Source organism: Periplaneta americana, chromosome 11 (assembly GCF_040183065.1).
Source record: "Periplaneta americana isolate PAMFEO1 chromosome 11, P.americana_PAMFEO1_priV1, whole genome shotgun sequence".
NCBI lineage: Eukaryota > Metazoa > Arthropoda > Insecta > Blattodea > Blattidae > Periplaneta > Periplaneta americana.
In genome coordinates, this window is record NC_091127.1 from 109605765 (window position 1) to 109617816 (window position 12052).

At 35.1% G+C, this 12052-nt stretch overlaps 1 protein-coding gene across 5 annotated transcripts in view; it reads right to left on the bottom strand.

The window, feature by feature from the left end:
* Positions 1–12052, bottom strand: part of kat-60L1 (katanin p60-like 1) — a 216707-nt gene that overhangs the window by 40232 nt on the left and 164423 nt on the right. Inside the window, exon 1 of one of the 5 annotated variants that reach the window (XM_069839857.1) lies at positions 6398–6552. The exons of the other annotated variants lie outside the window; for them this stretch is intronic. Coding sequence (XP_069695958.1) covers positions 6398–6450 — 53 coding nt within the window. The 5' untranslated portion in view covers positions 6451–6552. Of the gene's footprint in view, positions 1–6397; positions 6553–12052 lie in introns of those variants that run through there. 5 annotated transcript variants of the gene reach the window in all.

Sequence of the window (12052 nt, forward strand, 5' to 3'; positions counted from 1 at the left end):
TCTCTGAATGAGACTCCTAGATGAAATATATTTGCTATATCTCGTCCATGTCAAAATCTAATCTAACTAGTGGCTTGTGCAGCAATTGCTGCAAACTAAGTCCGTAAAAAGTTCAAATAAAAATTGTTCAGATTTATTTTCAATGAAGAATACCAGACATTTTGATAGTTACTTGCTTCCATAATAGTGAAACATACTCCCTCTGAATGTTTTTTTTTTTTGCCATATACTTTTCCTTGAACCTATCCGTCTTCAGTTCTTGAGTTTCAATGCGAAATCACTAGTAACAATGCCAGGATGATCTGTGGGTTTTTCATATGGGAGTAATGCAGTAGCTATTTCGGGTCATTGCGGATTGTATGTGAAAGTTAAGAAAATGTAAGGTTTGTCATGCTTTGAACAAAAGACTTAGCATCTTGGTATAGCTGCTGCATGTTTCATGAACTACCCTGAAATGTAGAGGGCAGAATCATTTTTTCCCACTAAGAGATCTTGCTGAGGTGATCAAGAGACTACAAAATCTTGTAGGCCTCTTATTTTATCAGTAAGTAATACCTTTTGGTCTTTTCTTATGAATTGTAATTTTTTGCGCTTCTTCCAGACAATACTGGTCTATCAAATACTGCTGGATTAATTTGTGTAACAATGAATGTTATTTCGTATATTTTCTGTAGTATAGACTGTTGTGAGGAATTTATTGCTGAGATGTGGAAAATGAGGCGAATGATATGTCAGAGTTGTAGAATCTTATCTGCGCCCTAAATAAAATTGTCCATCGTAAATCGTTAGCAGCTTCAGTGTTTCATTTGTTGCTGATTGCGGGAAATAACCTCACTCATCACGGTAGCAAGAAGTGAAATGGCATGCTATTTTCCCTACAACAAAATATGCTTGCAGCGATCACAAATCTAATCAATTAAACCAAAGAAATATGAATTAATTTTGTTGTAGTTTAAAGACGCAGCTAAAATAGGAAGCATGACTCAATTACTACCAAGGAAAGTTAGAGAATCAGACATATAAATATCTATATCACACTGATATATTAAAAGGACCCACACAACACTTGATTAATAATAAAATTGTAAAAGTATTTCATTTTTAAAAACAATATTGTTATTGTTACCTTACGTAAGTTTTATAGTTTTCAGTAACATAAGTTTACATAGGCCTATAGCCGTTACTCAGTAAAAAAAAATGAAGATCTAATATAAAATATTCTTTCTCTGCGTCTACTTACATAAAGCCCCAAATGGTTTCACTTTCATATATCAGTATAGCATTATGTGTTGCATTAACTATAATATTTCATTTTTAATGGTAATAATGTCATCAAACATTCTTAAGTTTTGTAGTTCTTAATATCCAATACACAGCTGTACTCGGAAAACTACAGACCAGAGAATTAGACCTGTAAATTATTTTTTATACGTTATCAAAAATTGCACAAATGAAGATCGACATATTGGCATTATGATGGGAAAGAATCTGAGCCGTCTGAACTCTATGTCAGCAATCCTGCAGGTCATGGCCTTCGTGTAATAGCCTATTGTTTATTGTAGTGTGTGTTTTGTTTTTTATTCTGAAATGCAACACGGCCGACTTGATGCTCGCTTCGCTTAAGGAAGCGAACATCAAGTCGGCCGTGCATGCAATTAATTAGTTCTCAAAACTGACGAAAGATGGATTTTGGAAAAAAGGAAAATGATGTAGGAAAATTGACATTTCACTGAAAACTACTACTTTTCCGAAAAACTTTGGGTTCCAAGCTTCAAAATGAGGGGTCATTTATTAAAATCCGTCCAGCCGTTTTCCCGTAATTTCCATTACCAGTTCAAATTATATATATAGATAAGTCCATTTTCGCCAGTCGTCTCTCATCGTAGGTGTGAATTTTGCCTCAAAATTTCTTCGCACTGCCAGACTAGATTAGTTCATATATTACGTTAGCCAACCACGTTTCTATTAATTTTACTTTCGCTATCATATCTATCATCAATCATCATCATCATCATCATCATCATCATCATCATCATCATCATCATCATCAAGCTACGAAAACTCTTCGCTGCTGAGTGATAAGACACTATCGTACTCTTCTCTGTACAGATCGTTTTTCAATCACAAATTTTTAACGTCTTCATGTATTTCTCTAAGGTATCTAAGAGAAGAGAAATTTGTTTATTAATAACAAAAGCCGCCCTAAAAAGGGTTCATAGATCGGCCTAGTAATCTATTCATAATGAACAATGATTAAAAACAATTATGTATGTGATAAAATAAAAAGAGAACAATAATTTGAAAAAAAAAAACATATGATAAATAATGAGAAAACATAGGAAATCAATTAAATAAAAGTTTCTTCAATATAAATAATTAATAATTATAGCTAAGGATGATTTTAACACAAGATCCTATGGCATCAATCGTTGCATCAGAAATTTTAAATTGTTCAAGTTGGTTTAAAGTTTCTAGAGGAATCGTGCCACGGGTACCGAACATGAGTCCAAAAACTGTCCAATGTCTGATGTGATATTGTGCTCCGAGATACTGACAACAAGGTTCATATACAACTTGTTTTTCACGACACACCTCTTGTGGCTGTTGCTCATGCATCTCGAAACGGACTGTGGGATCAAGAATGACACCCTTATCCTTCTGCCGATCAATTATGATGATATTAGCACGTCTAGTAGAGCCATCAGAAGAGACGCAATCAACCACCTCATAAACCTCATAGGAAGCATTTGACGGACTGAAGCTGCGATTATGCGTATTATGTCTGTTCATTCGGAGCAATTCTCCATGATGGCAGAAACCCAAGAATACTAAAGTTGGTCTTCTCTGTGTCCTTTGTCCATGCGGTAGTTCTCCTGAAACTCCCTCGTTTCCTTTGGGGCTCTGACTAATGTCCCATCTAGGCTACTTCATCCTTTTAGCTTTGATTTTTGCAACTATGTTGGATTCCGTGTAGACTAAATTTCTTCGTTTGTTAAGTCTAATCTTCTCTCATCCTAAACTGACTGGGTCAAAGACTGCATTACATATTTTCCTTAAAATTTTAAGTTCAAAGACTTTCAGTTTAAATTTGCAAACCACTTGCAATTTGTAACGTTGTAGAGTTGCAAGGAAGGACTTTGATGCTATTTTCACTTTCTCCAACTACGAGTAATATTAAATCATGAGCATAAGCCAATACTCTCAGCATAATCTATTTTAAAAATGGTCTAGATATCTTGAGAACTTGGTATATCAGCATACTTTCATTTTCTGTACTGTGACTGAAGTCGCAAAGTCTGCAGATATACAGTATATCCAGCGGACCTAACCTGTGTATCCAAGAAGCAAATGGAAAACCAGATGTGTCCCATAGCGATTTAGCATGAATCCTTATCGCGTGTTCATGCTGCATTTGGTAGCTTTTAGCCTTAATGACCGAACAAGTAACCATTCCAGGTGCTTGTTAATATCTAAAGTTGGTTTAGAGTCACTGGAGATAAGATGAAAGGGTTAAAAGAGAGTAAGTGATAAAATAAAAAAAAATACATGTCAATTAAGTTATCTTATACCACAGATTACTACCATTGTGAAAATAGTATTTACGGCACTTGCTGCCCTTTGCAGCAACCAGACGGCGAACGTTTTTTGCGACAGTTCACAGATGCGGGCTTCCTGCTTCAATCTTGCAAAATCAATATCCATCCCAGACTTCCGAAAACGTTTGACACGCCCATTTGTCATCCTGCAGACATCTCAACTCCGACTGTTTAATCCTAGCGTCTGAGTACGGCAATCTTTCAGATCTCATGCCAGGTTATTTATTTTTCTTCCATCCAGTGGGTTCCGCCTCGTCGCCTTCGCAAGCTCATCTGAGACACGTTCAATTATTTTATTGACGCGTAAATTTTCCTCCGCTTATGTTTGATGAAATACGTTATGTTCCCTTACTTCGCTGTGATATTTATATACGTGAACATAGACCAAAGGGCCCGTGTTTTTTTATCAAAAGGGTGATAAATATTTTATTTTCCTTTTATAGAACTGGGTGCTTGTCCCTAGTCCTGAATTTGTTCTGAGTTTTCTAAACAATGAAATTGACATGCTAACCTCCCATTACTTGTGAATGTTTACTCTACGTTCACAATGCCAATTGCGAACTGAATACTTCAATATATTTGAGATATAGCAACTGTTATGTAAGGTATATATCTATAGAAAATTAGAACAACTTTACAACTGATGTCAGTGATATAGCTCATTGAATTAGCCTTACAGTGCATTGTTAAAATAATTCAGGGAAACTAAGATAAACCTAATTACACCATAAAAAATAATTATTAAGTGAAAAGTCCGATAAAGATGTTTAAATTTAAGTAGCACTATCATCAATTAATATTGGTGATTTATGAAGCTAGTGATTATTAATAATTAAGCATTATTGAGGTAAATTTAGCTTCCGTATATATTAAGAGACTAGTAAAGACCGCAATATATCGTCGTTGTTCCTGCAATAATTCCTATGTGACATATTTATCGATTTTCAGATTTTTGCTCTATTAAATAACTTAAATAGTGATACAGCAAATAATAAAATCTCTTATACGTAATTATATTACTTTGTTTAGAAAATGTAATAATTCACAGTCTCCTATGTACTACTACCATACACAGGATGAATAAATTATGTTTTTCCTTCCTACTGAAAAATTTTATATTTTGCACATAGGAGTTATTGCAGGAACAAAGACGATATATCTGTCTAGTGTTGGTCATATTATATACTCTCGCTATACCTTATTGGAATGTAAAGGCTGGTTCACAATAAAAGGGGAACGGAAACGATAACGATAACGAGAACGGAAATATTGTTGAAATAAAAGTATTTAAATGTGAGCATTCGCAATTAACGAGAAGCCTTCCGGAGCCCGGGAACGGGAACGTGAAAATTAATTGTGAATGCTCACATTTAAATACATTTATTTTAACAATAATTCCATTCTCGTTCTCGTTTCCGTTTCCCGGTTTATTGTGAACCAGCCTTTAGTCGGTAAGAAAGGGCGAGGTAAAACATGACAAAAAGAGAAAGATACATACGAATGTATTACGAATTTTTACAAAGATGATTTGAAATCCATCGAGACAGAATATAACTAGCTGAATGTTATCACTTTTTTTTTTTAGTTTTTACGGACACATGACGGAACTCTCGTTATGTAGGATCTTCACAAAATCAGGTGACCATTTAGGACAACACACAATATCATATGATAACTGCAAACCATCATCCAGGCTTCCATGCAATGGCAAAACTGCACATTGTGTACACCGCGCGGCCGACAATAATGGTAGTATTATACAATTAATTTTCCGCTTGGGCTGATTGGCTCGTTGGGTTTGTCCGAGATTTATCCCAACCGCATGGCAAATGTCAGGTAATATATTGCGAATTTACGGCCTCGCCTCACTTCGTTCCCTAAAAAAAAAATTGTAGCTCTTGAACTGTTCCACATTTTAAAACTTCAATACTGATGTAAGGTCTATGAAATGAAATGGAAATGAAAATGAAAAATAACAACAATAGTCCATCGCAATGTAGTAACGATTAGCATGCCTGACCATGAAACTAGCGGACCTGGGTTCAAGTCCTGGTTGGGACACAAGTTGGCGGTTGAGGTTTTTTCCGGGATGTTCCCTCAACCCATTAAGAGCAAATGCTGGGTAACTTTCGACGCTGGACCCTGGACTCATTTCGCTGGCATTATCATCTTTAGTCCACACCTGTGTAGTAACGGTTAGCGCGTCTGGCCGCAAAACCAGGTGGCCCGGGTTCGGTTCCCGGTCGGGGCAAGTTACCTGGTTGAGGTTTTTCCCGGAGTTTTCCCCTCAACCCAAATATGAGTAAATGCTGGGTAACTTTAGGTGCTGGACCCCGGACTCAATTCACAGGTATTATCACCTTCATCTCATTAGGACGCTAAATAACCTAAGATGTTGATAAAGCGTCGTAAAATAACCTAATAAAATAAATAATCATCTTTATCTCATTCAGACACTAGATAACCATAGTAATTGATAAAACGTCGTAAAATAACCAACAAAAAAGTAAAAATATATATTTGAGAACTCTACCCTTTCCCATACGTACGAATGGTTCGTGAGATTTTTATATTCGTTACCCTGTATCCATTTTTATAAACGAGTTTATGAAACTTTATATTCACTGATTTGTATTTTTTGCATTTCTGATAATACGTAAACATTTAAACACAAAATGATCCAACATTTTGCGTACACATTTATGCCCAGTTATGTTAACATAGAGACTGGCATTCTGAAATGAAGCAAATATGATATCAGTGCATGAGATTTGCTAAAACAAGACGAGCAGGTGACTTACCGGAAGAACGGATCCTCCATGAACTCTCGCACCATGGAGCCGAAGAACGCCATGCTTGCTCTGCAATTGCACACATAAACATACACGACAAGCGGCGAACAGAGACTGCAAGCGACCAGCGAAACCGCTCACCGCTGGATTCTATTGACTGACATCTCCGGAGCTCCTAGGAGACAATGACGTCATCACGCGGCAACAGCCGCGCATCGCGACGCGCTGTTTGTACCTATTTAAACGTGCTTTTAAAATGACATTTTATTGCAACGCTTCCTGTATTGATTCTTCATAAAATATACTGTACCTAGTTACTGAAATTTCTCTGCCGACAGTATAAAAGTAAGTTTGGTCACAAACTTCAATATATCCAGTTCACATGTGGCCCACCGATAATTTAATTCTAGCCCACAGAACAAATATTAGTGAGCAGAAAAAAAAATAATCATTCAGATGAAGTAGTTACATGATATCATGTGATTTCGAAAAATATAAAATTAGACTGCAAACTTTCAACTTTTTTGCAAATACATCTTACCAACATAAGTGACTGAACAAATACAATGCCCTGAGATGGGTCACAATAACCAATTAGAGAGAAAGATTTGTTAAATCATCAGCCCTCCAGTACGGATGTCCACAAGGATCCTGAATACAGAACAATTTTTTTAAGTCGTTAGTAATTAAAAAAAAAATGCTAAATTTTGAATTTGGGAATCGCTTGATGCCAAAACCCTGGTTGGAATAAGTTACCTGGTTGAGGTTTTCCCGAGGTTCTCAATCAATTGAAGTCGAAATCTTGAGAAGCTTTCGGTGTTGCGCCTTACGCTTATTTTGCTATCATTTATTTACATATCATTATCAAAGAACGGGTTAAGTTCATAGTGCAGCATGCTGTATTCATACAAGAGTGCTACCGTTCGGCGACAAATATTCATAGAACAGGAGTGATAAGCACAATAAGCCGCAGGCTGATATAAAAGTCTTCGGGCTCCTCCCTCGTAAAAGGGGAAAAATAAAACCATCAACTGGCAGGTATATTTTGTCCATTATATTTAAATTCCGTAAGAAAGGGAGAGGCTTCCTTTCTTGGTCATATGTCAATCTTCCTCATTTCAGTATGAATTAATTCTTTGGAAAGCTTTCCGAGAAGTGTACCGATTCCACTGAGAGGAGCGAATTACATTTCTTTTATATTAGAGACGAGATTCGCTCTGATAATGGTATGGTTATTAAAATTACCAATAAGCCAATCAAGAGCAACAATTTTGTGACAAATTAGCAAAACAATACAGTATGAAATCAATTACAGTTGATACGGATTAGTAACTATTTACACAGGAAAGTGAAAGATTAATAGTTCGAACTCTAGGCATTTATTTTCAAGATTTATTATTAATATCGTTCAATAAATTTTAGAATAGAAAATTTGGGCGATAATCGCGAGCAAAAAAAAAAAAAAATGAATGGCCAGATAAATATTAATTGCCAGTTGTGTCACCGAGAAAAGATGCTGTTCCATTATGTAATTGTGTAATGAAATTTATGGTTCGTAAAGAATACATTTAGGCCATCAGACGGTACTTTGAAATACAGTAAAACATCCATGTTTCAACGTCGCATTTGCACCAGGATATGAATTATGTTGTATGAAACTGTTCAACGTAAGTGCTAGTTACTCCAGATCATCATCTTTCATGCAAATATATTTCATCACAAGAAATTGTTACACTGCAGAGTTGCTTGGATTCTACCACGATATACCTATCAAACCGTTCTTCGATTGTGTTGCTTCGTTGGAGGTTTGTGATGACTAGAAACGAGAATTTCATGCACTATAAAATCCCAAAATATGCCTGCATTCATGCACTATCGAACTATGAAACATGCACGATCAAAGCAAAAAATACATTGAAATATGCACTTTCATTTTCGTTTCAAATCTCTTATTTCATTTTTTTTGCACAGTTAAGAAGTAATAATATTTCTAAATTGGTTTCTGGGATGTTCCTGCGCTTGTCAGTCAATATAGGCAGAGAATGACCTCTCTATATTTCAAGAAGTTATGGGTGCAAACTTGAATGAATCTTTTCCTGTTATTTAGTTTTTTTTTCTTTTCTTTCTTCAATTCTTATTCCTGAGGTTAAAACGAAAATCGAGAAGCTGAGGTGTTCACTCAAAACCATTAAAACATGCATTTAAACTGAATATAATGTATATTCTGTGCATGATTAAGCTAAAAATTGCTTAAAAATGCATTATGCATGTTTTTATCCCCAAAAAGGTCAAAACATGTAAATATGAAGGAAAAAAGTACATATATTTGGAACCGGAAAGTAATGAAATGGATAAGGTAGGCTACTAAGTTTGAGCTATGTCCTATGTTCCTATTAAAACATGCATTTGCATGGAATTCTCGTCTCTAGTGATGACTAAGGTTCGGATAAAGTAGCGGTATCAGGATAGGTTGTACAGCTATGTAGGATAGGGCCTTGACTTGCTTCTGACTAAGTAAGCACTACCCCCTCCCACTAGCTAAAACTCTACCTGCTGGGAAGAGTACTCCCCCCTTCCTAGCTAAAACATCAGTGCATGGACTGTACAGCGATAGGAACTGAATATACGTCGTCACTACTGTCGGCTGGGGGACACGCGACAACTAGTTAATGTTTGTAAACAAAACGCAAGGACCAAGTATGCCTATCCTGATCTAGCTAATTTATCCGAACCTTAGCGGTGACCATCAAAAGAAAGATTACGGTTACTTAAGCAAATATCTTATTTCCAACAACATTACAACGCGACGCGACGAACACCTGAGTAAACTGTTTCTCAAAATCATATATGTTATTTTAAAAATGTAAATTCATGCCTATTGCTACTGATGACTAAGATAACATTAACGATGTGGCTCAGCTTTCAGTATTTGCTCGTTTTTAGGACGTGAAATATATATAAAATAATTAATATGCTTGCTGCTTATGCTACGAAAGGAGACATTTGAATAAGTTTGTGACTTTTCCAATATTAATGAACTTGATTTCCAGAAAAAATATATTGGTAAAAATTGATTATGGGTTCAAACCATTAATCCAAACATACCAAGTGTCCGTTTTTTTAATCGCTATGCTGTATTATATTGTAAACTAAATGGTGATTTAAAACAGATTATGGCTAAAATCATTAAACTCAAATGATTTAAGCAAACCTTCAAGTCCCAATATACAATGCTTAGAAACAGATTGTTTCTGTGATGGACACTATGTATGATGTGGTGGTTAAGCAAAGGAAAAGCAATAGAAATGTTACTTAAAACTTGTAAATGTAATGTTTTTGAAAGAAAAGAATGACGAGTAAGCCGAAATAAAATTGTCCCTAATTTGTGATTATGAATTTACGTTGAAAGTGGCATTTTAGGACATATTTGCTAATTTAAACATGTTACATAGGCCTATAAGTTTGCAAGGTAAAAATACGTCTGTTATAAACATGATAGAATAATTCATATTTCAGGTCACGGTTTTTGTTGATGAAATTCATTGAACAGAAATTGGTTCCCTTTAAGTTAATTTTTTTAATGTCTTGGAAACTGTAAGAGAATTGAAATTAAAGAAATCGTGCTCGCATCTATTAAAGAGAAGTTGCTTACTTTTTCTGCAAGACTGTAAATCATTTTTAGGCAAGATCTGCTGAATATACGTTGCCAAATCTGCTCCAGAAATTTATAAAAATGCTTTTGTTTCAACACCTTTACAGATAAATATCATAAACAAAGAAAGAAAAACCAAGTTTTAGGTTGTAATTTGAAATTTGTTTTATTCGGGGTTCAGAAAAAAACCTGATTTCATTCCAATGATATTTCTGTTGTGTGTAAAACATGTAGAAAATTTGTCAACTGCAAAAATTACATGTTTTTTTCAATGTTCAAATTAGCCTGCAGGAATGAATATAAAAGTTGTTATAAAATATATTGTCAAACAACAACCTTCAAATATATATTTTCCAGTAGTAGCAGTAGCAGAAACAGTAGCAGTAGTAGCAGTAGTAGCGGTAACAACCTTCAAGATCTTTCAAGATCTCCCACCACTTCCTACACCTCTGCATTAGATCAAGTTTCCAGTGAGCATCGTGTTCATTTTACCCATTAAGGTGTGTTTATGTCAATAAATATAACAGATGTACTAATGTTTACTAACATTTATTACAAGTTAAGTTAATAATTAAATATAAGACAAAAAACATTTTCAGTATCGGTATTGTAATTAAATCTAAATAAAAATAATTCTTTACAAACATTTGAGTACCTATTAAATTATTTGTCATCTGTTTCAACGCTAAAAAGTCCATTGGCCCATGAAGAAAAACTAACGGGAAGCACCAGGGTGCAAATTAACGGGGGGGGGGGTGGATGGAGGGATTCCCCCCTCTGTTGGAAAGTTATCCCCCCCCTCTCATAAATTTATATTTACAACCCTGCCAGGGATAACTTCTATTCCCCCCTCATAGAATATAATTATTTTAATACGAGTATACTTTATAAAGTACAGTATAAAGTAAGCAAAGAAAATAATATTGATGTATTATAATCACCGACAAGCTGACAGCAATCACTAACTTAGAAATTACACGTCTTTTCTTAAGCTTGCTCATGGATATAATTATTATTATGATCAAGATGCAAGACATGCAACTCAGAGCAACCAAGCGTTGAGCCGTATCGAATGAGGATAATAATAATAATAATAATAATAATAATAATAATAATAATAATAATAATGTTATGTATGGTATTCTCTATCTACGATTCTATCCTTTTCGTTTGAAATTTTAATTCGCACCCTGGGAAGCACTGCATTACATATTGATAGAGGCCATTTTACCCCCCCCCCCACAAAAAAAAGATTGATATAAAGACCAAAGAGAGAAAGAAGATCGAAATACTCCTAAAGAAAATATTTAAATTATGTACGAGTGAAGACGGAAGAAGGGGGAAGACTGAAAACTACTTGGACTGAAGGGATTTGAATTGCATTGCGAGAGACGAAATTGGGGGGACAAACTACCGGAATGAGAGAGTTAGACGGAAAATGCAGCAGAGAATTAAGTGGGCACTAGAATTTTATCACTTGTCGCGAAAGGAGTTGTAGCATTTCTGTAGAAAGGAAATACATTATAAAGACATATTCACAAAATACATTTTATAATGCAGTTGTTGGGTAAACCATATGCAGCAAATATGCAGAGGTGGGACTTCTCAGAACAATAGCATATTTTGCTTGTTGGATTACAAAATAAATTAAAGTTCTGCAAGAACTATAATCATTCACAGTCTAGCAAGCGTAATTGGATACAAAACATTACAAGAATGAATGACTGTAGAACACGTATAATTTTAACTACAGGCGGAGACAGAAAAATGATGTTCGAGGAAGTCATTAATTTATTCACCGAAATGGATACATGGTCCAATGAATGTTCTTCTAAAATTGAAGTGGTGTTGAGTGTGATTATGATAATGATAATCTTATTCTTCTTCCCGTCATATCAGGCCTAGTTACAGTCTCACTCCATCGTTTCAGACGACGATCCAAAAATCTTTTTCCTAGAAGACAATTTATTATTTGGCGTGGTATTCCTGTAGGTGACATTGCAAGTACATGA